Here is a 27,477-nt window from a genome sequence, read left to right on the forward strand (position 1 = left end):
GCTTTGCGCCAGAAACGTGTTTATTTTTTAATTTGTAAGCTCATTTTGTCTTAAAAAAACTCGAAAATGTTAATCATCGGGTTGTTGTAAGAATGAATTGCTTTAAACTTGTTGTATATATTTATTGGTGAGCATTTGTGTTTTTTTAAAGGCTGGTCCGCAAAATAAAAACAATTTTAAATAGGTCTGCAGATCGAAAAAGGTGCCCTAAATAATAGGAAATTAAAAAGTTGGCAAAAACCAATTATCAATATATAGACAAACTCTCTGCCTAACTTCACAATATAAAAAGTGCAAAAATAAAAAAATATTACCCAACAACTTTATATCAACGCTTTCGAACGTTTAAGTGAATAGGCTAACATTATTTACCTCTTGCATTAAATGACAACTTTAATATAACTTAAAAGTATTACAACTTAGATTTGAGTAATTACTGTATTCTGATTTACAAACAACGATAACACACATTTGCTTAAAGAAATACCTTAAAATAAAATGGTTTCAGTGATAAAAATTATTCTTAAATTACAGTTTAACTTTTATACATTTATAATTATTTTATATTGGATTGATAAACAAATAAAATTTAACCAAACAAAAATAAACCTAACCTTAAATCTTTAAGATAAAATTAAAAAAAAAAATTAATTTAACATTAATTTTTATATTTAAATAAAAGCATATATTAGTCACTAGTATTAAAATAATGGTATAAAATTACATGTCTTCTTGAAAGCTTATTTAAGTATTTATTTTAAATATGCAAAGCAGCAAGGAAATCATATCACCAGGCACTTTTAAAGTAAGATTAAACCAAGTTTAATTTTGTTGTTGTAAGGTTGGCAATGGAGATTAATATTTAAAATAATTAACACACTTCGATTTACTTCTTATTGGAAGACTAATTGAATGTACCATAAAGGTTTAGAAGTTTTATACAAGACATGACAAAAGTTTGCTTTTTATGGAAAAATTAAGTGAATTTTATTTCTACAATTAATTTAAAAATGACTAAATTTGTCATGTTTTTCTTACCTAAAAAACACTGATAAACTTCTACTCTGTTTTCTTTTCTTCGGCCGTTTTGGTCGGTTCAATCGCTTCAGTTTTAACCTCACCAGCCCCGGGTTTATTATCCTCTAGAATTTCCTGCGAAGTTCCAAACTCGTTTACTCTCTTTGGATCAACTCTGTAAGCCCACCGCTGGTAGAGGTAAACAAAAAACACGATGTCATCCCGAAAACAACCGATCCGATACATTGTGGGCATTTTAATCACAAATGCAAAGATATCATCGATAAAAGTGTTCAATGCCTTGTAAGTTAACATTCTCCATGGCAAATGGGCAACAGATTTAAGCTTGTAGTTGATAAACAATTGTGGTGTCATCATGATGAAGCCAAACATTAACAAGAAGCCATACAATATACCAAGAATGTAAGAGTAAAGACCTTTGTGTTCGTTGTATATTAGAGAGTATATGGCATAAGCTATCAACAAAGGAAAACAAACCCAACCAAGATATTTAAACGCAAGTTGATCGTATTTTTTAGTTTCAGATTCAACATAAGTAGATTTGTCTTGGAACTTAATTTTTGGTATCAACCCAAACCAAAAGTTTTCACGATCAATAGACACTGACATAACTTTCGTTATTTTCCATGCATCAATCAAACAGCCGATGAAAATACTGACTTTTATCACGAAATTAGTGTCGTTATCCATAACATATAACAAAACGATTATCTGCTGGAAGACACCGAAGACAACAGAACGAACTGAAAGCCCTTCTAAAGATTTTCTCGTTTTCCAGAACTGGATATCATTCTTGAAAGCCAAAAACTCAAAAAAGCTGTGAACTATAGAGACAATAACTGTTAACCCCAGAAGATATGGGTTGGTTTCAAGCATGGTTTCTTTAAGAGTGTCTTGTTCGTCTTCATCTTCTCCACCATCCAGCATCCCACCATACCACTGAGACTTCATTTGTTGCGACAAATACATTTGAAGTTTGAATATTGAGATCGGTTGAAACGTTAAAAACAAATTCACTTCATCAACAGTTTCATTAATTGGAGTAAATTCCCTTAATAAGTTCCAGTAATCATTGATATACACTATAGGTTCATAACTGCGATTATTAGAAAGAAATTGAATATATTGGTCCAGCGGTGCCGGTATTTTACCTCTGGTCCAACCAGTTTGGTCAGCAACTAAATTAATTGTTAAGTTAGGGTGCCAGTGTGAAAGAATCTCAATGTTACCCATTTCTTCGGCACGTTTTAATATCTCAGGGTCTGTGTCAGTAGACCCTGTGAGCAGGTTCTGTGTTTTCTTAACAGTTCTTTTCTTGTATCTGTTAAGTTGTTTAGCCCTGTAGATTGTATATCTCTTATCATAATCACCATCAAGGCTATTATCGGGCATAAAGCCATCTTTTGTCATAAAAGCATGAATATAAATAGAGCCGTTATTTTTAACTTTTTCTGATAATTTTAAAGTACCATTCATTGTAAAACTACCATCCCCATTTGGACCATTGATCCAATCGCCGTAAATCAACCCACTTTGCAACCAGAAGAACGTGGATTGGTCCTGAAATTGGGTGAATTTTTGCTCTTCGTTGATGTACACCCAGATTGCTATCATCTCATTAGGAGGAAAGAGATTGGATGCAGCAACTGCAGCGATGCTAGCTCCGGAAGAATCCTTGCTGACCTCCGTCTTGTTTCCACCACGCAGCCAGGACATAAACATCCACATCAGCATCATCCGGAACAAAAATCCTGAAACCTGGAAAAAAAACAATCCATATATAATATATGTGTAGTTCATAGGACTACAAAATAAATAAACTGCCAATTGTGGTGCGCGATTATTTTATTGCAGGCAAATATTAGCTGCAAGCATATTACAACAATTAAATTGACGATCATGGGGCGGGCTATAAATTAGTTTATTTTAATCGAGTTTATATTAAATGGGGCTAAAAAATAAACTTACTGTGCTCCAAGTACTTTGTGGGGCTGGTGCATTTCCACCTTCTCCTTCGACTGCTGGGGGATTTCCCTGTGTTGCTACTTCTTCAGGCATTTTTTTAATAAACTTAAAATTTTTTCTAAACATGAAAACGATTTAAGATAATTTACACAACAAGTAAATATATATCATGCAAAGGTTTAAACCATGCAAAAAATTTTGTTCATATTTTTCGAACAAATAAAACTTTAGGTACTAATACAGAAACACATTTATAGTCTTATACTCTTTATTCCTAAAAATAACTGTAATAATTTTTACTGGAAAATATATCAAGCAGATAGGAAGTCGCTAGGAAATGTGATATTTCCTTTTTTAATTACTAGATTGTAAGTTAAGTCTAGCAACAGGTTAACAACATACAAATATTTGCTAGCAAATGTACCATAAAAATATGTAGATAAACAATGATAAATTTTAATTTTTATGTCATGTATATTTTAGTAATAAAACTAAAAAAAAATTAATTAAAAATTAATTTTAACGAATATAAAAAACTATTTTTGGTTAATATTTGTATATCTTAACTAAGTGTAAACTAAAATATAATTTAAGTGAAAATTAAATTTTAAATAATAAAACAGCAACGTTATGCCCCCTAGTTACTATATTTCATGATTTTTTTGTGTTAAAGAATGAAAGGAACTGATGTTAAACAAAAAAATAAGAGTTAGTACCATATAATATTTTTATAAGTACAGAAAGGTAAATATTTCCATAACAAATTGGGTAAAAAATACTTTTTTTTAAAGTTTACCTAATTTGAAATAATGCAAGAAGTTTTATGCTTCTAGTGTGTCACTGTCACAAATTAAATTTCAGCTAAACTAAGATTTAAAATATCAACACTGCAAACAAAAAAAAACAACTAAGCATAACTATTCAAATTGCCCGTGAAGTCAACAGCACTCAGCAGCGAACTTTATATTTCAAATTATTAATTTAAAGTTTTTAAAATCACATTTTATCAGGTTAAGATCCTGTCGGGGTATCTGCTTTTGGTTTTGGAGATTTTGTGGGGGTAACTTTCCCTGTCGGCGATTTTTTGTTTAACAAAGAATTAAAGAAATTTGCCAACATTCTCTCATTACCTGGCGTTGTTTTACTACTATCAGCTTGACCCGGTTTACCAGTTGCTCCTGGTATATTTGCGGGAAGGCTGATTCGACCTTCTTGTTTCATTCGTGACCTTGTATCAGCGGCACCAGGTTTAACACCAGAGGGAGCCTTGCTTAAAATATTCTGAGCTTTTGTAAGGAAGTCCTGTTCTTCTTCTGCCATTAATTCCTTGTGATCTTGCAGATTGATTCGAACAGTCGGCGGTCTTGTGATCACAGAATCAAAAGAATCATTCACAGAAAATTTAGAGAAGCCCTCACTCAAAATATTAATTTTCTTTTCACTATCCCAACCACTTGGCACAAACACGGCATCTTTATCAACAACTGAAGCGGACACGTTAAATGAATGACCATACAACTTGTGGAGAATATAACTCTTCAATATTTCATGATTCTTGTTTTCCTTCATTGAAGTATAAACAAGCCCAGCTCCATATTTTAAGCAAAAAAGTCGAAGATAATGTTGAATATAATCAAAATGTTCTTCTTTTAGATCGTATTCAGATTCCAGGCTCTCGATATGATCACATTTTGTACAAGCAACAACTAGAGATATACCTAAGTTGTTTTGCAGTGTTACGCCATCCAGTGGTTCCAATGTTTGTGTAGAATCGACCTCACGAGTAAGATGTAATTTGCTTTCAACTTTTGGGGATAAAACCTCATCAGATGGGTCTCTGTAGTTTTGAAAATTCTTGAGTAAAATTTGCTTGTATTCCTTTAGGTCTATAGGATCGACTTTTAAACTATCAATATGCTCTGCTATTACGTTTACCCATTTGTCTAAAGTGTCCGGTATATCCCAGGGCTGAGACATATCCACCACTATAACAGCAATTGTCTTGGATATTGTCTCTTTTGGCATCGCGTATTGAAGCAAGCTTCGATAAGCTAAATTCCCGTCTAAAATCCATAAACGACAAGCTTCATTTTCATCCACGTCTTCATCTTGAATCTCAATCACTTGGAAATCAAGTGCAGAACCTCTATGCGTTTCTTCTGTGCTGCTAAGCTTATTTGCGAGGCTTGATTTTCCAGCTAAATCGTTCCCAACAACGACTATGTTGTTAAAATTAAGATTTTCAGCGCTAAGTTTCGAGAAATCGCTTAAAAGCATCGACCATATGTTTGAACTGTCCTTCTTCTGAGCTTCCATTGAACCACGTTGATTAATAACTGTCATTTACAATTTAATTTGGACAAAAAACTTACTCAAAAACTATTTAATCTTTAATCCTAAAACTGACTTTCCCGATTCTTGAAAAACGAAAGGTAATGCCGAACAGTAGTTGTAACATAGAAATGACCTTCAATGCCAGGTTTGTAAATTATAGTCACAACTTCTATTAGTATTTTTTATTTAATGCCAATTTTTATACAAAATTTAAGTATTTGTTTTTAAGGTAAGTTTAAAGGGTTATACTTATTAAACAATTAAAAAAATGGTTTGCGCTTTTAGACAAAAAATACCACTTTAATTACAAACACAGAGAGTTGGTCTTTGACCCTTCAACTTAACCTTTACATTTGAACCTATTAGCTACTGATGCTTCAACTGAAAACAAATTTAGTCTGATTGTCACTTATAGGATGTTTTAAATATTAAAACGAAAATAAACAATTTTTTTCAATAACAAAAACTTGATGATCATTAAAAAACTATAAATATTTAAATTAACATTATAAGCATTTTTTTTGGAAACGTAAATATATTTACGAATGAAGTGAAATTTTGTTTTTAAAGAATGCAATTTAAATGTTTTGTAACTCAGGTTTTACTTAAAATTAGTTTATACCAATGCAAAACTTATTTTCACCTTTTTATTAGAAAAAAACACAAACACAGTTTACTTATTTGGCATAACATGGCAAGGTAATAGAATCAACGACTTGGTAACAACAAACAAATAGCACACTTAAACAATTTGATTACGTTTCATAATATATACAATTTGCATTTTGAGATTGTAATTTTTAAATCCTGCATTCGTCAGGTAGTTTTATCACAAATAAAAAAAACAATAAAAAAAAGGTTTAAAATATGTACAAGTATGCCACCTAGCGCATATAAGCGCAAACGTATTTTTTGAGGTAGGATAGGTTAGAACGAAGTTGGATTGGCTGGCACAAAATGACCCCTGGCCTTTAAATAAAGGTCATGAGGTCAAATACGAGTGCTAAAAAGTAAAACACAAAACTACCACACACAATCTGGGTATAGAGGAATAAAAAAGTATAAAAAAATGATTAAAAAAAATTGAATTGCAAAAGAGTATAAAACCAGTATAAAAAATAGTACAAAATAATAAAAAACTGTACAAAAAAACAACCACAAAACATAAAACAACAACCTTAAAAAATTGCATTGTAAATTCTTGAATTTCATCAAGTTTTGTATATAAGGCATCTCAATGTTTACAATAGCAGGGTTTTTAACATGGTGTGCAAACTGATCGTGCCAGGCCATTTGGTGCCACGGTCACACACTTACAGTCGCGACACATTGCTTCAGCTACAACCCCACTTGGCGTAAGAAGTGATCCAAAGTCTACAACAAAAAAATAATTAAATTTAAAGTTTTTGGTTTATCAATATTTAAAATAAAAAATCCAGTACATTTATCTAAAATAATATAATAATTAATTAAATTTTAAGGATAATTTAAATATCTAGAATTACATAAAAACCTCATTGTAGTAGTACAAAATTGTTGTAATAATTAACATTTTTACCTGATATTTTCTTAGCTACAGCCTCTGTTACAGATTTTCCAGCAGAACTTGAACGTTTTGCTAAAGCTCCCGAATTCCAAATACTCCCTCCACTTACATAAGATATCATCGATGAACACTCATCATTCTTAGGGAAGTCAATCTAGAATAAAAAATAAGAATTCAATTAAAAAAGAGCTTTAGTAGAAGGTATTCAGTATGTTAAGCAGTTAAGATTCAACAGTGGATTCAACCACAGTGCTTTAACTTAACATTGCATCAAAAATATAACAGATTAATATAATAAATCATTAAAAGGTGTAATAGTACAGATTTAATGTTAATATAGAATAAACTGAGTAAAAGAAATAGTGTAAAACATTATATAAATAGTTAAGCTTTTACTTTAATATAAATTGGTATGAAAAACAATAGTATATCAGGATTTTTTAACCCTTTATATTAAAATCTAATTAGTGTCTAAAAATTACCAATTTCAAGACGCTGGGCATCGGTTCAAAGCTTTTTGCTCTCAAAGATTTCTTTGTATAAGCTCCATTATTGTCGTAACCGACAACCAAATGTTTCTTATTTCCATCTGCTGAAGTTTGGATAACTTGGTTCTTCAACAAATGAAAACTTATCCCAAGGTTGTTGAAAGTCTCCGAGATTTGAGAAATTGTCATCTAAAAATAAAATAAAAGTTTTAAAACTCAATGTAACTAAAAAGTTATTAAATTAAATTTTTTTCTCATTAGTTTAAAATAAACAATCACCTCATTTGTTCTGTCACAATTAGAACATGACATCATAATCACATTTTTCTTTGCAACTTCGTCAAACGGAAACAAAGCAGCTTCTTTTACAGCATTTAATGCCATATTTCCACCACTAGAGGCTTCAGCAGAGTCAACTCGACGCAACATTTTTTCAAGGTCATGTGTCGACCCAAATAGTTGACCCTGGTTGTCCACGGTAACCAATTGAACAGAGTTTGAATTGTAGGTAACCAGTCCAAAACGGTGGCTTCCCTCAGCCGATACTTCCATATAACGAAGCAACCTAAAATTAAAATTTCAAAATTAAAAACTTTAAGAAAAGGTTAAATCAAATTTATTTTAAGATTAAATTGTTCAATTATTGCTAAAATACTTTATAACTGTTTAAGTTAACTATATCAAAACACTTTTTAAATTGAAAATTTAATATTACCTTGGTATTTTTTCGATCAAACTTTCGATACAATCTCCTCGCTCAAGCACAAAAACAGTGTCGATTGGTTTACTTTCATTAACTAACACAGGGGCAGATACGGTCACAATCTTAGGTGCACAAGTGCTACAATGCTCAGGTAGGCTTACAAATGCCCCTAACTTTTCACACTTAGTTCTGAAATAAAAAAAAATTTAATGTTAGTTTTGTTTTATATACAAAAGAACACTCGACTTCAACACATAAGGTTTGATCATGACTGCTTTTATGCTGCAGCATCATTAAGTAAACCACTATAAATAGTACAAACTTCTGATCAGCAGATTAAATATTGGGCAAATATGACCAATATTATCCCAAACTGCCTAAGTTAACTCAAAACTGGGTTGGAGTAACCAATGTTACCCTAGTGTAGGGTGTTAAGCTGACCTTTCCACATTGGGAACCACAGGCATAACAGTTGTAAGCACAATAAAACAAAATCATGCTAACTATTAAATAAAAAATTCAATAGTTTGTTAAATAAAACCTATTTTTTAAACAAACTTTTTTTTATCTTACCTGTAAGTTTGTGCAAGGGCACATGAATCTTTCCTGCTGCACGAAATTCGTTTGCAAGCTTCCAGATAAGGTTTGGGATCCAATACAGGGAAGCAAGATCTTAGGGTCGAGTCGTAAGAAGTAAAAACTTCACAGTTCTGTAAAAAAGTTATTAAATTTTAAAAATTAATGCTAGATACAATAAAATATAATTCAAACTGAGAATAGAAAAAAGAAAAAAAAAATTTAAAGAATGTTACTTACCTCTGGTACTACGCAGTCATTTTCATCAGGAAAATTAACACCACATGATGTCAGGGAAGAGTCGGGTGATACTCCCCAGCTATCTTGACCCTCCTGACTGTCCCCTTCTGAATATTTGTCCCCTTGTGATGTCATAAGGTCATTATTCTCCTCATTGTCCATTGTTCCCATTAAACCATTAACTCTTCCGTGATAAAATGGTCCCAGATGCAAATGACAAACGGTTCCAAATAAATTTGAACAAATTAATTTGATGTCCTTGTTGCGTAAAGTCGCTGTCACGCCTGCATGATTTCGTGAGATCATTGTGATGTCATTGTTAAAAGGTAAGGTCACTAGGTCACCATTAACAGAAACCTGAAATTAAATAATTCGATTAAAACGTAAAATTACAAATTATTCTTGTGCCAAGTTATTTTAACTTAAAAAAAAAAACTGTTTGAGTATCATCATCAAATGGTTTGTAAATGGTCTTTAAATGGTTTGTAAATTGTCTTTAAATGGTTCGTAAATGGTATTTAAATGATTTAAAGATGGTCTTTAAAATATTGTTAGTAGTTTTTAAATGGTTTGTAAAAAATCTTTAAATGGTCTTTAAATGGTTTGAAAATACTGATTTGTAATCAAAAGTTAAAACAAAAACTTACAGTGTTGTCATTTCGAATTTGAAGTGAGAAATCTTGTCCTTCACTGTCCTGAGTTTTAATCATGAATGCCATGACTTCATCTTGTGATCGTTGCATAATTAATGAAAAGTTTTTATCAAGGAAATCATGGGACAAGAGATGGGCACATTTTGAACCTTAAAAAAAATAAAATTTTTAAATAAAAAAAAAATTTTTAAATAAAAAAAAAATTAACTATTAAAACAATGAGAAAAAAATTTAAATATATATCATAGTAATAATTAGTAATGTACAGTGTTAAATAACTAAGTATAGAACATTATGAATATTTTAATTTTTCAAATTTTATTACCTTTTATGTCGATAACTTTTCCGTCAAAAGTGACAATTTGTTTACCATTGATCACTGAAGCATGACCAGGGAAGAAAGGAAAACTTGATTCTGCTCGCCAGGCTGCAAGGAATCTGAAAATGAAAAAAATGTATCAGAAGTAGTTTAAAAAATGTATCTATGCTCTAACAACTATGTTGCCCTTATGAGCATTTTAAAAAAAGTATTATTTAGTGTTTTACTATCAAGTTAAAGTAATAAAACCCCTAGAAACTGTAATCACAAACCAATAAATCTGTTACTAAATTTCTTTACAAACCTGTAATATTTGTCTTTCAAACTGTAGTTCATGAAATCTTTAATCGTCGTGGTAACAAGAGTTCCAGCCAACCAATCACGGATCGCATTAACTCCAGGAAAGCCTTCTGATTGGTTAAAACAATTTAAAAATTAATAAGATTTATTAAACTTTTGTAACTTGTTAAGTTATCTTTACTAATTAATTTTTACAATAATTTTATTTTTTATTATATAGTAAGTAAAACTATTTTACAAAACTTAAAATAATTAACAACATACTTGAAGTATCTAAGTTATAAACAGTTGGGATTGTAACAATAAAAAGTTCTTCTTCAATTTCAAACAAGTTGTCCATGGGTGGAATCGAACCTGAGACGGCAGCGTAAACGTTACATGCCAGATTGTCTAAGTTGTGGTTTACAATCTAAGAAAATATTTTTAAATTAAATTTCATAAAATAAGACTTACGTAAAAGCCTAAATAAATAAATTAACAACAAATATATATAAATATATATAAGAAAACAACATTTTATCAGAGTTTAATAATATAGTTATTGATAATAAGTATTGCAATTATTTGTTCATTTAAACTTATATATCAGAGCACCAGATTTTATTTAAAACTAAAATACAAAATTAACAAAAAAAATATAATAAATATTAAGATAATCTGGTATTTGTTTATTTAAATATTTAAATATCACTGTAGTTACCTCATTAATTGAATTAACAATCATCCATTCCACTTTAGTTTGTACTGAGCTGTCAATCAATCCTAACACAGAGACATCAACATCATTTTTAAGTTGGTTAATAAATGAATCGTAATAAACTTCTTTAAGGTTGTCGATTGGCATTCCTGTGTAAAAGTGGATTCTTTAGCTTAAATTTTCTTTTAAATTCCAGATAAATATTTTGTAATTAATATTTTAAATCAGTATATGAGTAAGCTACTACTATTAACAGGTAATTCATATCATTAGCATCAGTATATTAATACCGTAAATAATAGTTAAACAATACCATGGGCATTAGAATATTATTCTCATTATTATCAGTATATTATGACCACCACTATTTTGGGAATAGTAATAAGCAATAGTATTTCAAACTAGAATATTAATATCATCAGTAAAACAATACCATTAGATTTTCAAAATGTTTAATGACATTTTAATGGAATTAAAATGGGACATTTTGAAAGGCAGTGTATGCACCAATATATATACACTCTATATACTGTATATTATAAAGTAAATTATGAAAGCAATAATTTTTTATGACCATATTAAGCCGGTAATGTGACCAACCAAAATGGTAAAAAACTTACCAAAACTTCTGATCAGGTTTTGCACTTGCTGGTTTACTCCATCCAAAGTGTTTGGAACTTGGTTGTTTTTAACAACTTGTGATGCTTGCTTTGCTTTATTCACCAATATCTTTAACATGTTCTCACTTTGGTCACAAAACTCAAACTAAAAATATCAATTTTTCATCACTAAACTACTTAAAAAAAGAGTTGTTTTAAAGTATAACATCATAAATTTATTTAAAATTCTGCATCAGAATATTTAAAATTTCAGCGGATATTATTAAAATGAGTTAAATTGTTTAATAGTGTTAATATACAAGTGTTTTTAGCTTTTTTGTTTTATTAATTTTAAATTTTTCTTACCAATTTTGTCATAAAATTGTTCAGTTTTTCGATTTGTTCCGCGTCCAACTTCTTGCTTAATCTTGTAACAAAAGCAGTTGATTTTTCTTCTATGATGTCATAATAATTCTCAACTCCTTTTAGCAAGTGGTTAAGATTTAAAGCAAAAACTTTAAATTTTTTCTTGTCCGAGCTAAAAAAGACAAAAAATAAACATAAAAAAACTTTAAAATGTTAAAATGTTTATTAAAAAAATCAAAAACACAAACCTAAGCCGTAATTGTAACCATCCACTAGGTAGCATAGTTGCTGATGCAGTTATGACATCATAATCAGTCTTGTCTTCGCTGATTTGCAACTTTATAAAGGGTTGCTCTCGTTTCCATGACAACGGAGTCCCGACGTAAAAAGATTTTTGGTCTGAAAATTTTTAAAAAATAACAAATTAAAATTTTGTTTTACTTTGAAGCTTTTTTTAATAATATTATTATTGTTACCTTGAATAAATCCAGTGCTGAGGGTAAATTCTTGGTCTCCTAAAATCACAAAAATCTCGAAACTGATCGCTGTCGACAAATCGATTCTTACAGAATATTTGGACTCGTCTTGGTTCAATGATTTCGTAAATGTCATTGTGACATCATCAAAAATTGGGGAGTTCACCTATAAAATTAAATAGCTTTCAAATATGATTTTAAACAACGAATACCAAATATTAATAAAAAAAACTGTTTATTAGCAAATTAAAACAATTTAAATTCCTATAATCAGATTTTATTTGTCAGAATATGATCAAAATTTTTAACCAATGTTTGCCAACAATAATTTACCTATGCACTACAAATAAAGTTTTATTTATTTTGTGGGACTATAAATTGGATATATATTTATATATTATCTAACACGGTTCATTACTATAAATAAAGTAGAGTTAAACAAAATAAAAATAAACTCACTGTTACAAAGATATGATCAAGTGCTTTTGTGTTTGAAATAGTGAATCCAAATTGATTAAAATCGACTACAATTTTGTTATTATTCTCATTACAAGCAAGTTCACCATTCAAGAATATAGAGATTGATTTACTGTCTTGATATCCAGCAATTTGTAGGGTGTAGTTAGTATCTAAAAATACAAGAAATAAACTTTGAGTATAAGCCAGATAGTTAGTGGTACTATTTAATAGCCCTTCCTTCAGCCAGCATTTTAATTGTTGTAAAAAGTCACAATTCTTAACTAATATTTGCCGGGAACCACAAATGCCAATTTTATCAATTTTGTAGGCCTATAAATTAGACATTTATATAACATAAAACACCCACTAAGCTCCATTACTTAAAGATAATAACTACATTTATCCCCAAAAAATATTGACCAAAATAATACAAAAAATATCAAAATTTCAATCTTTAATAATAACATAATATTTAAAATAAAGCAAAACTATTTATTTTAATGTATGATTACCCAAGTCATAAGTGTTGTTGTCGAGTTTTAAGCTCACGTTTATGTCATCACTGCTGTTGTTAGATGTCCTAAGGCTGGATTCGAACCCAAACATTGTGTTCAAGTAGTTTTGCATCACAACACCAGTCAGAAGAATGTTCTAGATATTAAAAAAATATATTTATTTGAAAAAAAAAGAAATGTCATACAAATTAAAGAAATAGATTAAATATAATCAATTTAAAATACAGTTACAACTATGAAAAAATAGTTTTTGCAAAAACAAATAAAAAATATATATTTATAGCCTACTGATTTTAGAAAAAGTTTTATTAGTTACAATGTTAGTACTTACATGTTCTAATTCATCAGAATCAATCAATAAAGTTGTCGAAATCCTTTGTTCATTTCTCGCATCAAAAACAATATTAGTTTTCAGTTGGTTTGGTAAATCATAAGACATCAAATTCTGAAGAAAAAATTGATTTTTAACCTTATTTTGAAATTTTGAATTTTATTATTTTTAAATTCATTATATTTTAAAAGATGGTATTAAAAGCCTATTTAAAAAGCAACGAAATATACAAACTGTAAAAAAAACTTTATATTCACCTTAAATGGTTGATGGATGTTTGTGTCAATTGTGATGTAATTATCTTGACTATCCAATGAAAAATCAGCTGACAAAGTCACATGACCTTGTGTGCAGTTAACCATGACCTCAGTTAATTCATTGGTTTTTTCAAACATTGCTTCAGCAAAAATTTTCTAAAAAATGAATATGTTATCACTATAAATTAATTTGCTACTACCAGTATTTATATATATATTTTTCTTGTATAGCCTATATCTTTATCGTCGATGTGGGAAAGTCGATTGCGCAACTTAAACATAGAGTAACATTAGTTACTCCAACCCAGTCTCGAGTTGCCTTTGCCAGTTTGGAATATTATGAATTATAATTGCCCGATAGTTATGCTGCTGATTAAGTGCTGGGTCAGCAGGAGGTTATAGCGCCTTACTCAAGGGCGCTCCAGCATAAGATCAGTGGGGATTATACCCACGACCTCACGTGTGGTGTAGCAAGGGTTCTTACCACTACACCACGCAGCGGGTTCACTTTAAATGCAATAGTTAAAAAGTTTTATCAAAACTTACTTTGTTTATATTTGGCCACATTAATGCCACTAATCCTGGTTCAAAAGTTAAAGTAAAATCTTTTCCTGATGGTTCGAAGCCTGAATTTGTTAAATCCCTCACAGAAACTGTAAAAACAAAGCAATTACTTAGCATTTAACACAACAACTGTATGCAAATATGCTAAATAATGCTGTTTATTTCAAGACACTAATTCATTATATACAAAATGGTCATGGCTATATATAAATAAAGTTGTTTTGATTTTCTATTAAACACACCAACATGTAATGATTTATACTTTGACTTTTTAGAGGTAACCTTAAATTATTAAATTTTATAAAAATGGTTGTTTTGGCTTTATATATAGAAAGAATTCTAGAAAGGAATTTAAGCCTTAACCAATTAAAAGAAAACTTTAAAACCGTAGTTTATTTTAAATAAATGTTGCTACGCTCAACTTAAGAACTAATGACGATGACAATTCTACTGAACTCCTGGTTCTTGTAGTTAAACTAGATAACACTGAAAACAGATTAATTACCAGATAATAAAGTAGGGTCCTGATCATCTACAGCAACTTTTCCTTGAAGAAAACTTCTTTTGTTTTTTTGTGATAAAGTTCCAGATATTTCTACTTTGTTTAACATGGTTATTTCATTCGGTTCCAACATGGTAAAGTCAACCTAAACATGGAAATAGTTAAAAAATCATAAAATTTTACTGAAGTTTTAAAGATATTTTAAAGTATATCAACTTATAAAGGAAAAACAGGAAAAGAGAGAAAAAAACAGGAAAGTCCTGAAGGGGAAAAGGAGCTCATGGGAAAGTATTTTGCAGTCATTTTTAGTTAGCAGCAGAAATTGTCAACGCTTTCTTAAATGCCTTTCAGCATTACCAATTCCTGATGCTTTTTAAAAATAACTGAAAACACTTTTCCTTGAGGCCCCCCTTTTCCCCATTTAGTGCCTCCCTTCCTCCCTATCTTTTTTTTATCCCTCTCTTTAGTGCTACCCTCATTACAGATCTTACTTAGGTTAATTTAAAATTTGAAAAAAATTTAATTTACCTCCATAACACCAGATTGTGTTGCATCAAAAGATCCTTGCACTTTAAATTCCTCACTTTCATTTATCCTTATTCTTAAATCACTTGTCTGCCTATCTTCCGCTAAATCAAGATCCCAGTTTAGGTTAAACTTTGAATTAACTTCCTCAAGTTGGGCAAAGTAAATACTAAGAGAATGTGATCCATAAATTTCTGTTGGAAATCCACCATTATATTGTGAAGAAACATTATAAGACTTGGATTGGTCTTCAGAATTTATCCATGAGAATTGACTGTTTAATTTTGCACTGTCAGAATATGAAAAAGTGCCGATTTCAATATCAACTTTCTTGAAAACACCCATGTCTTGTAATTCTGGAACGTCTTGGTTTGATTTAATTGTGATGTCATAACTAGAAAATTCTTCCCCAGTGTTTCGATTGTTTATTAAAGCATCAAAACTTGCTTTTCTTTCTTTTGAACTTAATTCAATTTTGATATTTTTTTTAATATTGTAAATTCCATTTTCGACCATGTCATTTACATCATTAAAAGTAAAGTTGAAGGAGATTGTATTATTTTCACCCTCACCTAATGGTAAGATAGTAGCCAGCTTTTCAATATTTTTATGAGAGCTTCCAACTTCAAATGTGTAAGTGTTAGCATTAAGTTCTGATTCCATGGCTGCTTTGAGGCTAAACTGTGCCATGATGTCATCAGCTGAAGAATATTTAGTGTTCAGAACAGCAACCAAACCTGAATCGTTGGTAAATTCAAATTTATTTGCCACAAAAATCTCAAAATCGAGTGGAATATATTCTACAATTTGTTGAATTTCGTGAGCAACTGACAGTGTGGATTCTGTTAGCCAGTTATCACTATTTTTGACATTAAAATCAGCTGTAACTATGTTGGTATCTTCAGTGCCTTGGGTCATGACAAGCTCATATTTAAACGATGTACCAGGTTCGCTATTAACATAAGTACCTTCTGATATTTTAACAATTTCTGGCATGTTAATATTTTCTCTTAATAAAGTCATGTTGTTAAATATTTTAGCTGAATAAACAACAGACCATTTATTGTTTGAAACGAAAGTCGAAATTGCATTTTTAAGTTTTAATCCAAGTGTTTCGTTTCCAAACTTAAAGGCAGCGTTTCCAGATGTGATATTGTCTTCATCTTTAATAAACAAAGCAGACAGAGTAAATGGTTGTAGTTGGGGCAACGCTGCAGGATCAATAGTTAGTGTTGCATCAAATAAAACAGTTGGATCATATCTAAAACCGATTGAATTCATGATCTCATTAGTTCCAAAATCAGCCTCAAAGTTAACACCACTTGCACCTGAATTCATTGCAATAAAATCCCGAACAGAAACTGAATAAGAATCGCCAAATCCAACTGTAAAGGTAAACGCAGAACCTTCCCTTTTATTAAGACTTGATCTTAACACAAGTTTATCGTCCACTGTGATGTCACAACTACCACTTAGAGTCGAAGATGACGTTTTGTCAAGTGATATTACAACTTCTGAAGACAATGGTACCCCTTTGTTTGTTAACAAATCTAGATTATTTGTTAACAATGTAGTTAAGTCAATGGATCCAGTTTCCGGCCAATTTTGAGATTGATGATCTGCCGTAAGTTTAAATCGAAGTTTGGTTTCATCATTAATTGAAAATACTAAACTACTGTCCACCATGTTTTCCGTAGTAGAACTTATTTCACCTCTCAATGCCATCTTGTTAGGATAACCACAGTCTGTTAGTTTGGTAATGTTATTAGTTGAAGTTATAACCAAGTTATATGATAACCCACTGCCTTTAATATAGGTTAATTGTGTTGTCATAACTTGGTCTTTAATAGTTGTCACAGAATTTATCTCTACATTGTCTTGAGTTGTTGACATCACAATATTGAGATTGTTTTTCATCGGCATTCCTAAAATTTCCCATGTTTTCATATTGTGTGAGATATCCCCTTGAACATTGTACTCAGTGTTTAAATCAACCTGTTTGTTAATACCAAATGTAAATTTCAACTCCTGTAAATCGCCAGTGTAGGAAAACTCAACAGTTTTAAATGGATATTCATCCCCTTGTACATTTCCAGTGATGTAGGTTGAATATGGAAGACCCGTAATTAAAGTAAGAGTAACCCAATCATGATTATTAACAATTTCAAATGAATTTGGTGATAAAGTCAAGGTGTAGGAATTCGTTGTATCATCAAATTGTAGATTGTATGAATAAACTGTAACATCATTAGCTTGGATTTCTTTTTGTGCAGATAAAACAAAGTTGTTTGGAATGTACAAATCTTTTAAGGATTGAACACTGTGTTTAAATGTAAATTGGAGTTGGTTTTGTTGAGAATTTTCATCATAACTTCTTGAGTAGAATATTTCGCCAACATTTTGTTTAATTCCATTTTGATCAACGTTCATTGAATAGGAAAATCCTTCTCCATTTTCAATTAATTTTCCAGATAAATCAATTGATAAATCCATCTGCTCTGCAGATAAATTATGAGAAACATTAAGCTGAATTCTAGTGTTTTCCTTTTCATCTACAGTTTGTGCAGTTGAGATCGTAATAAACTTTTTAGAACCATCAGAAGTTACATCAAAGTTAAAATCTATATCCAAAATGTTATTTCTAGCAAGATTCAAATTCATTGTGACATCATTGGGAGCTTTATCTGCTAAGAATGGAACATTATGCTGGAATATTGAAATGACATCAAGTTTTCCCCATTGGTTGGCTTCACTACCAGGCATGACTACATTAGCGTTAGTGATTCCTTCTATGATAAAAAGCTGGTTTTCGTCAATTGTAAGTCTTGCACTGCCAGATAAAACAAGGTTGGATGCTGTTGGCAATTGGATAGCCACCAAACTTGTTATAAGTTGAGGTACTTGTAAAGTTTGGCTCAAATATTCATTGTTTTGGGTAAAATTTGTAGTTACTTTAAAGTTGGGCATAGCAAAGTCAGTATTTACTTCACCGTTAATGTAGCTTGATGCACCATTATTTATAACATCAACATTAATTTCCAATGAACATTTTGGTCCTGCAGTATATTTAATAAAAGTAGAAGTTGAATAAGAATTAGTTTGTTTCGTTTCTTGATCCAAATACCTTACTAGATTGCTCATTTGAAGTGAGTTAAAATGTTCTGAAAGCGTTAAGTTCATCTCAGCAAATCCAAGTTCAATATCGTTAACCTTAGCTTTCATTCCAAGTTGCCCATTTAACATCCCTCTACAATCCACATATGCATTCCCACTAACATTAAATGGAAGATAGACAGAGATTAACTCAATATTGTGGCCAACTTTTACTTTAACTTGGTACTTAGTAGCATCATTTTCTTGTGTTTTTCCAGCAGATCCAACTAAGTTAAACTCAATTGGTTGGTCTAGTTGATCATCTTTAGTTAAAGTTGCCTGTACATTTAAGCGATTTGTGAATTCTATTGATAAATCAAGTTTACCACCAACCGGCAGATTTGCAAAATTTTGGTGCATAATAGCGTCAAATTTTAAGGTCTTTTCCTTAGGATTAGCAAGTTTAAATGATGCTTCTAAATTGTTTTCGTCAAATTCAGACATAATTCCAATTTCAACCGAAGATTCTTCAATTAGATTATGAAGACATATTTTGTTTTGTGTTGGCATTCCGAAATCGGCAAGCAGTGGAATAGTTTGATTAACAGAAATAATTAATTTGTGTCTGTTGTTTTTTTCAGGGTTATTTTGAACATTAACAGCAATGTTAAATTGGTTTTCTTGAGTTGGAGTTATCACTTTAGAAACCATATTCACATTGTTACTATCTTGATTAATCATCACAATAAGTTGAATATTAGATGGAATGTATTCTTGTAATTCATCAAAGTTGTGGCTGCCTAAAGATATAATTTGAAAGCTCGGTGATGAACAATTCCATGATGTATTTCCATTGATAATATTTTCACCATAATTAGCACTGAATCCAAAACCAGTCACTTGATTTCCATTTATGTTTATGTAACTCTCAGATCCAATATTTTGTGGTAACACGCTGTTAAAACCAAAGCTTGTAAATCCCATTTTTAGTCCATATTTGTTGTCTGCATAAACGCCAAAATTGGAAGATAGACTTATGTTTATGTCATCAAATCTTATCAAGATTTCAGCATTTAAGACATTCTTTTGCATCTCTGTAGTAGATGATAACGTCACATTTTGTGGTATGTATAAGTTAATTAAAATATCAACATTTTGATCAAGGAAAAGATTGATAACAGTACTAGTTTCATTTCGGTCAAATGAGACAACAAAATTGAAGTTTGTCGGTGTTTGATTTATTCCTTGGGTTACCTCGCTGTTCATAGACAAAGATGACGATTCAAGACTTAACTTGCTTGAAACTTTAGAATTACCAGACATTGGAAGACCAATATAAGACAACATTGCAATGTCATGTTTGAAATCATATTCACTATTGTACAACCAGATGTTTGTTTCTTCAATATTAAGACTAGATTTGTAATTTAAAACAAAGAATTCTTGGCCAAGATCCACACTGACAACAGACATCTTTGGAATATTGTTTTCAGAGTTCATTGAAATGCTAATATCACCTACAATTGGTATATTAACATATTGTTCAACAGCAGTAAGATCATATGATATATTGAGTTGAACGTTCATAATTTCAGTAGTCCAAATCATTTTTGACTTAATGTTTAAAACAGTTTTATCAACACCGTCAGCAGTAGTTTGTATGGAAATAGAACATTGCTGAGACTGTGTCGAAACCTTTAAAACACTTCTCCAAATTCTAGGTATATTAAGTTCGTGCAAGTATGGGACATTATGGCGCCCTCTTACAGTCAAGTCAAATTTGTTAATACTATCAGTAGAGCGTGCTTTAATATTGGTCTTAACATTTAAAGAGTAGGAATCAGCATCAATTTCAAGACCAGTGTAATGACTGTTTGTGTTGGGTGAGGAGTAAAACAAAATAACTGCAACTTCCATTAGAACATTCACAGCAGTTAGGCACCTAAAGCTGTGATCAAATAACATTTTCCATTCCTTTCTGTTATTTTCGTCCTGATTTTCGCCATAACTTAACGTTATTTCACTTCTTTGTGAGCCAGTATCACCGAGTGAATACTCAAAAGCAGCGTTAAATGAATTTTCAGACCATTGAGTACTTGCTGCAATTCTAGTGTCTTCAGGAATATTGTAAGACAACAACTCATCAAAAGTATGTTGTAACACAACTGTAGATCTTAACCGATTTTCCAAAATTGAAGTCACTAAAGTAGCATGCATTGTTTTGGTACCATAAGTTATGTCCATCGAAATAGTGCTTCTTGGTTCTGAATTTGTGCCATAAGAAAACATGACTCTAGCATCAGTTGGTATATCAATGGCATTTAGAAGATTAAGATTCTGATTCATGGTAATGGATAGCTCAGTAAGTTGTTTGTTTCTATTGCTCAGTCTTGAAGTTAGAACAAAATTTTCAACTGCATCATTAATAGTTTGTTCATGGGAAACTGAAACCGATTTCTTTTCAATTTGAACGTTAGTAGTTGTTGATATTGAAGCAGGGATATATTCTAACAACAAAGGCATTTCTTTAACTTTACTTTCCATATTAATCCTTAATGAAATGTCCTCAGTAAAATCAAGAATGTAAGACATTGAGCTCTCAACAGATTTTTCCTCAGACAAGAATTTGCATCCAAGAGTACGGGAGCTCCATCCATTATGGTTAACACTGTACACATTTGCACTTAAAGAACTTGGGAGCCTAAAACTTGATGATAAAGTTTTAATATTGTGCTCAATGTCCAAAGTAATTTCACTTCTTAAAGTCTCCTCATTTTGACCGCAAGTTAAAGTCCAACTAAACCTTTTTTCATCTTGATTTCTGGAAAATGTTGTCACCGATGATATCCCATTCACAACTGGAGTGTTTTCCATTGAAAACTGAACCGTTTGTGGCATGTTGTAGTTCTCTTCAAATGAAGGATAATCATGGCCGATATCGATGTAATATCGAATGCTAGATCGAGGTTGTGACCCTTGAAAGTTAACTTGTTGAATAGAACTTTGGAAAGAAGCATGCGTTTGATGTTGATCGAATTGGCAGAGAATTCCTACATTAAATGTCTTACTTACTTCACCATCATCTTTTCCCATGTAGAAAGTACTTCTAATTTGCCTTGGAATTCCAACCCATTGTTGTACATCATGGTTCATAATAAAAACCAATTCATCACGCCTAGTATCTTCATTAAATGCTAAAGTAACTTCACCATGTACGGTATCACTTACATCATCATATTCTAACTGAATATCAGAACTAAATCCATTTTCAATTCTGTTTACATCACCAGTAAAAGAAGTGTGGCTTGAAATGAGATCAGTTAATTGTGGAAGAGTCTGTGTTAAAGCTCCTCTTACTGACCAGTTATCCTCTGTCTGTTTCTCATGTGCATACATAACATCGAATACACCATCATCAACAACAGAGTGAATGTTTAAGTCAGCTCTATTTGAGTTTAGGGTTCCTTCAAATGAAATCTCGAGTCTTGAAGCAAGTTTTGACCAAAAAGATGTTTCATCTAACTCTTGAGTTAAATCTTGATGAATATTTGCATCAAAAGTTAGAGTGTTAGTTTTAAAGTTAAAGTCGCTATTTGAAGTAACCCGAACCAAGTTCATTTTTCGATCCCGGGTTGCTCTTATTTCACTTATATAAGCTCCATTTTCACGAGTACCAATGATAAAATTAAAATCAAAGTTTTGAGAAATAAAAGAGTTATCAGAATTGTGTTGATTTCCAAGCCTAACTTCGTAATTTCCATTTTCAGTTTTTTGTCCACTGACAGTTAGATTAGCAACCAATTCATCCAAACAAAGTTTTCCCTGAAAAGAAAAACCATTTGAGATCTCTTGCAGTGATCCAGAAATTAAAAATTCACTTGGAAGATTCATTTCTTGTAGTTTAACCAGGTTATGGGTGGATGTTATGGTGATATCAGTAGATGAAGGATTCTCACCACTTGTGTATACAAATCGACTTGTCATCAAATTTTCACCAAATTTAAAGGTATGAGTTAACACAGATCGACTGCGCCGTGGAATTTCATAAGAAAGTTGCCAGTTTGAGGTAAGTGGTATTCCATAATCATTTTCTAGCATCCCAATGGTATGGTCAACTCTGCTGCCCAAACTCCATTCACCGTTGCTGAGACTTACATTAAATCCAGTGTAAAAATCAAACTTCTCATCATTATACATTGAGGATAACTTAATTGAAGCTCCTTGTGGTACAACTTCAGCACCAATATCAAACTCAAAACTTCGTGGGATTTCATACTCTTCAAGGAAATCAAAACGATGTTCGAATTTCAAAGAACCTTTAATAACAGTTGTTGATAAATCCAGTTCAAATGCTGGTGAGATTTGGATACATTGGCTGTTGAAACACAAACCAACAATAATTTCATTGTTGCCTAAACCATATTTAGCTGAAACTGAAGATTGGGTTTCTTGTGGTATATTCAAGTTTATCAACTCAGGGAAATCTTGGTTTAATTTAAAGTTTATATTTGAACCATCTCTGTCATCTCTTGTAACAGTTACAACCATTGAGTTGACAACATTATTATTTCGATTCACCCCAACTCTTAAAGTTCTGCCCATACCATTAGGGATATCAATTGGCATTGCTGTAACAGTTACATCAACATTTTCAGGAACACCAACACTTGATAATGTAGCAAAGTCTTGATCAATTAAACCTCTTAATGAAAAACCAGATTGTGTTTCACTTACAGGTACTGGGTGCCCTTCTAAAGATAAATCGATCTTACTTCTTCCAAGCCAGAGTATAGCACCAACTTCAAATGAAGGAAAAACTTTACGCACCATTTTGCGCCCAGTAAGTTTTACTGTAAATGGAATGTAATCAGCTAGTTGTTGAATATCATGGTTAATGCTAAAGCTAGCTTCATTCTGGGCTCGTTTTGAACCCTTTGAAATAACTTGGTTTGTTGTTCTAATAACAATGTTGTTTTCACGAGAATCAAAGCTTGTTTCAACCTCAATAATTTGATTATCTGCTGCAGCCTGAACCTTGACATTTACTCTGTTATTTCCTGGTATAGTTAAAGTAGTTAGGACTTCACTTTCGTGTTGCAGTAAAAATGTAGCCTCTATTTCTTCTATCAAACCCCGATATATGAGCGACGTTTCAAAGAACCTTGATTGGTGAATGTTAATGGTAACCGAGGTTCTGACATCTTTGTGGTTTGTAAATGGAAAATTAAGTTCATAATCTTGACCTTGTCGCGCTGTTACATCAAATATAACTTCAAGATCTCGTGGAATTAACCATTCTTCAGAAAGGGTTGTGATATCATGAGATAATTGAATGGATCTTGAAATTTGGAATTGAGAGCCCGTAGTTTGTTCAGGTGTTAAAGCAATCAGTTGAACAAATTTTGAAGTGCCATCCAACAAACCTCTTACTCGGATAGAAGTTTGATCATTAGATAAAGTCAATCTTAGAGTGGATTGCAACTCTCTTGGATAGTACAACATCTCTTCCAAGAAGGCAAAGTTCTGAGCAGTAATGTAACTAACCTCATAACGATTATCAGGCAGCTGGCGAAACGTTACATCAACATTCACACTCTGTTCACTACTAGTTCTAATATTAGCCGAGCAAACAATAGTTGTAAGTTCTCCATTTGACTCAACTCTACTTGTAAAACCACCATTGACTGAATCAGGTACACCGAATTCTCTTAATTTCACTGCTGTGTTTGTAACTTCAAATGTAGCATCGATATCCTGGTAGTTTTGACGCGTTTGCCCAACATTAAAGTTTACTTGGAAACTTCTAGAACCCGGATAAGAAAGATCAAAATCTATGTTCACACGGTTTCGATCACGAGTATTAGCACAAGTAATTTTGGCCGAAGTAGGAAAATGTTTAAGATCTTCAATGTAGTCAGAAAACATGTCAAAATCAGAACGATTAATTTCAATAGTTTTACGAGAAAAGAACTCGTAAGATTCAGGCTCAGTGGTGTAGGAAATATCGACGTGAGTTTTGCTTTTCTCAATGTTAGAATCAATATTTAGTGTAAGTTTATCTGCACCTTCCCTTAGAACTGAAGTTTGCATTAAAACATTGGTTGGGAAGTTATCGAAGGCGTTTTGTTCAGCACCAAATTCAAATATCAATGACTCTTCATCATTACCAGGTGTGTAAGTTACCTTGGTAAGCAACGACACATCAGATTTAACAGTTCCCATCTTGATCTCATATCCGAAAGTATTTTCATTTCCTGCATAGATAGTTACAGAACATTTCTGCCTTTTTGGCAGACCATAGTTCAACAAAACATCTAATGTGTGTTTTAAATTGTAACCCATAGAATAAGTAAGATCAGGTCCTGTAAAATCAAAGTTAAATCCGCCTCTGAATCGCTCTCCTGAAAACCCGAAGTCCCAAGATAAAGATTGTGGTTGTACAGTCCTTAAAGAAAGGCTTATTTTCACAGGGCTTGGTTCAGTCTCTTTATCCTCATCCCCAAGATTATGCCGCATTGCATAGTCAAGTTTATATTCTTTATTGTCAGAATCGTAGCGGTAACCAGAATGAAACCTAAAGAATTTTTCAACTTTATCAGCAGTGACTTCAACGCTGCCTTTAGCATAAGTCCAACCAATGACCTTACCAGTTAAAATCACTTGTGTAGATAAAGGAATATCATAAAAAGATGTTAAACTTTCAAAGGTGTGATCCAGATTCATTTGATAAATTTCCTCATTAGGTTTTTTACCATCTTGAGCTGCAAACTTGATATGAATTTCTTCATTTTCATTATTAACAGAATACTGCAAATCAAACGATGCTAATTTATCATCAAATGATCCAACAGCTATTGAGTTAAACTGCAAAGAACCTGGTACACCAAGACTTATAATAGAAGGTATGCTTAATTCATTTGCAATGTTGTACTCAATAGATGAAGAATTCCCGTCAAACTTAGTCGAAATTCTCCAGGATTTGTCTTCACCCAGATCTAAACGTCCAACAACGTTAAACCCAAAATACAAGGAAACTGGTTTAATGTTAAAAGATGCTGAAATTTGTCCAGGAAGTCCAAACATTTCTGTCAGTGTTTCCAGATTTTGATTGATTTGAACAGAATATCTGGTTGAATCATCATTTTCTTGGGCAGTAACGGAAACATCAAAATGTTTTCTGATGTAGTCATAATTTGTTAATATTTTAAGACTAAAACCAGAATCTGTTTTTTGCATTGAGGCTTGTACTTGTAAATCTGCAGGTAAGTTAGCATTCATTAACCTTTGCATATCATGATGAAGTGATACTCTAACTTCTAAGCCAACAGGTATATTGTTGTCGCTCTTTGTACGAACCAAGGTCACCGATGATTGAATAATTTCGTCCTCCGCTGTTATGTGAATAGAATAAACCGTTGTCATGGCATTTGTGTCCTGGTCAATTCCATCTTCTGCTCTTAGAGTTGATTTAAGTCGAGCAGGAATGTTTTTAGAAGTGAGGAAATCAATATTATGTGACAAGTCCATTTCCAAAGTGTTTTTTATCCTGTTATTATGTCGAATAACCTCCTGGATTGAGTTTATATTCAATTTCAACCTTTGGTTGCCTAGGCGCACAACAATATCAACAGCATCCCTATTTTCATTGATTTCTAAGTTAAACTTTGAATTTGAAGGTATGCCAGCTTCAAGCAACATTTCTACATCATGGGTTTGGTCAATATTAACATTAAATCCTTGATCAGATGTTGGCAGTTGTACCATGAAATTAGAAGTAGATGTTTCGTCATTAACAGCAGTTTGAACAGTGACTTCAAAAGCTTGTGGCCTGTTTGTAACTTTTACAATAAGTTCAGAACTTTGTGGAAAACTTGTAAGTGAAGTTAGACCATGGTCAATGGTCAAGTGAAAACGATTTTGGTTTTGATCAGCTGCTGATTTAGAAACAGACAATCTTGTTGTTAAAACTTCGGTTGAATATGACGTCATTATTAAAGATCCACCGAAATCAACATTAGGTGATTTTCGTGCAACAATTTCGAAGCTTCTTGGAATGTTGTTGTTTATCAAAATTGGTAAATCTTGAGTTGTTGTGATGCTTAATCGGTTGTCATTATAATCAACATTAAAGTTGGATTGCAAGACTATAACTTCATTACTTCTTGAGACAAAACTTAATACAATCCCAGCATTGTTGTTTTGGAATTCAGCATTGAAATTGGCATCTTTTGGCAAAGTTTCATAAACCCCAGAAAATTGTTGAAGATTTTGTTTCAAAACAAAGTTAGAAGTATATCGATCATTATCTTCTATTGTTAAATCCCCAGAAATTAGAAATCTTTCTTCTGAATTAAAAAGAGCATCAGCCGAGAATTTAACTCCAGAGTCAGGATTAATTTTCAATGATTTTGTAATTTTAAAAGTGTTAGGAAGAGCCACATTTAAAACAGTAACTTGAGTAGGAAGGTTAAAAGTCAGTAAACATTTTGTCGACATGTCTTTTAAGCTGGTAAACTTGATATCGAAAATTGTGTTAAATTCAACTGCGTTTTCACCAAAAGAAGTTGGACCACTAACAGAAAAAGTAGAACCAAATGAACGTTCAAAATCATAGGATTCAGGTTCTTCCACCGGTTTTGCAAATATGCTCAAGTCGACATTAAACTCTGATGAAAGATAATTTTCAAACCTAGGTTCATTATGACTGAGTTGAAGCTTTGCACTTAACCTGTTTTCCTCAGTTTGCCAAACCTCATTGGTTTTAGGAGTTAAACGATCAAACTGAGTTAGGAAACCAAAATGTTTTCTTACAGGAGTATCGTCAGTCCATTCAAACCTGTTATAATTTAATTTAAATAAATACCAAGCAACTTTTAAGTATAAAAATTTTTTAACACTTTAAGTATAAACAGAAAGAATTATAAAATTTTT

At 31.7% G+C, this 27,477-nt stretch overlaps 3 protein-coding genes across 3 annotated transcripts in view; all 3 read right to left on the reverse strand.

Annotated features, from left to right (window-relative positions):
* Nucleotides 1-466: 466 nt before the first annotated feature.
* Nucleotides 467-4,010, reverse strand: LOC145744974 (putative lipid scramblase CLPTM1). The gene is made up of 2 exons (XM_082562957.1): nt 3,007-4,010; nt 467-2,796 (listed from the first exon to the last, which is right to left on the reverse strand). Exons 1-2 carry the CDS (start codon nt 3,127-3,129, stop codon nt 1,060-1,062), a joined length of 1,860 nt encoding a protein of 619 aa, XP_082419083.1. The 5' UTR covers nt 3,130-4,010; the 3' UTR covers nt 467-1,059.
* A 4-nt stretch (nt 4,011-4,014) lies between these two features.
* On the reverse strand, nt 4,015-5,346 carry LOC145744980 (cytoplasmic dynein 1 light intermediate chain 1-like). The gene has a single exon (XM_082562963.1). It carries the CDS (start codon nt 5,344-5,346, stop codon nt 4,015-4,017), a length of 1,332 nt encoding a protein of 443 aa, XP_082419089.1.
* An 876-nt stretch (nt 5,347-6,222) lies between these two features.
* Nucleotides 6,223-27,477, reverse strand: part of LOC145744983 (uncharacterized) — a 33,200-nt gene continuing 11,945 nt past the window's right edge. The window contains exons 29-51 of the mRNA XM_082562966.1: nt 15,457-27,382; nt 14,932-15,073; nt 14,409-14,515; nt 13,863-14,018; nt 13,606-13,719; nt 13,272-13,410; nt 12,760-12,929; nt 12,301-12,466; nt 12,073-12,223; nt 11,825-11,996; nt 11,480-11,624; nt 10,863-11,008; nt 10,427-10,571; nt 10,167-10,272; nt 9,869-9,981; nt 9,538-9,692; nt 8,903-9,247; nt 8,648-8,784; nt 8,087-8,263; nt 7,651-7,936; nt 7,366-7,560; nt 6,896-7,037; nt 6,223-6,711 (exon numbers count right to left, since the gene is read on the reverse strand). Of these exons, the coding sequence (XP_082419092.1) occupies nt 6,596-6,711; nt 6,896-7,037; nt 7,366-7,560; nt 7,651-7,936; nt 8,087-8,263; nt 8,648-8,784; nt 8,903-9,247; nt 9,538-9,692; nt 9,869-9,981; nt 10,167-10,272; nt 10,427-10,571; nt 10,863-11,008; nt 11,480-11,624; nt 11,825-11,996; nt 12,073-12,223; nt 12,301-12,466; nt 12,760-12,929; nt 13,272-13,410; nt 13,606-13,719; nt 13,863-14,018; nt 14,409-14,515; nt 14,932-15,073; nt 15,457-27,382 (15,451 nt within the window). The 3' untranslated portion in view covers nt 6,223-6,595. The remainder of the gene's footprint in view (nt 6,712-6,895; nt 7,038-7,365; nt 7,561-7,650; nt 7,937-8,086; nt 8,264-8,647; nt 8,785-8,902; nt 9,248-9,537; nt 9,693-9,868; nt 9,982-10,166; nt 10,273-10,426; nt 10,572-10,862; nt 11,009-11,479; nt 11,625-11,824; nt 11,997-12,072; nt 12,224-12,300; nt 12,467-12,759; nt 12,930-13,271; nt 13,411-13,605; nt 13,720-13,862; nt 14,019-14,408; nt 14,516-14,931; nt 15,074-15,456; nt 27,383-27,477) is intronic.

This window comes from Corella eumyota, chromosome 3 (genome assembly GCF_963082875.1).
Source record: "Corella eumyota chromosome 3, kaCorEumy4.1, whole genome shotgun sequence".
Taxonomy (NCBI): Eukaryota; Metazoa; Chordata; class Ascidiacea; order Phlebobranchia; family Corellidae; genus Corella; species Corella eumyota.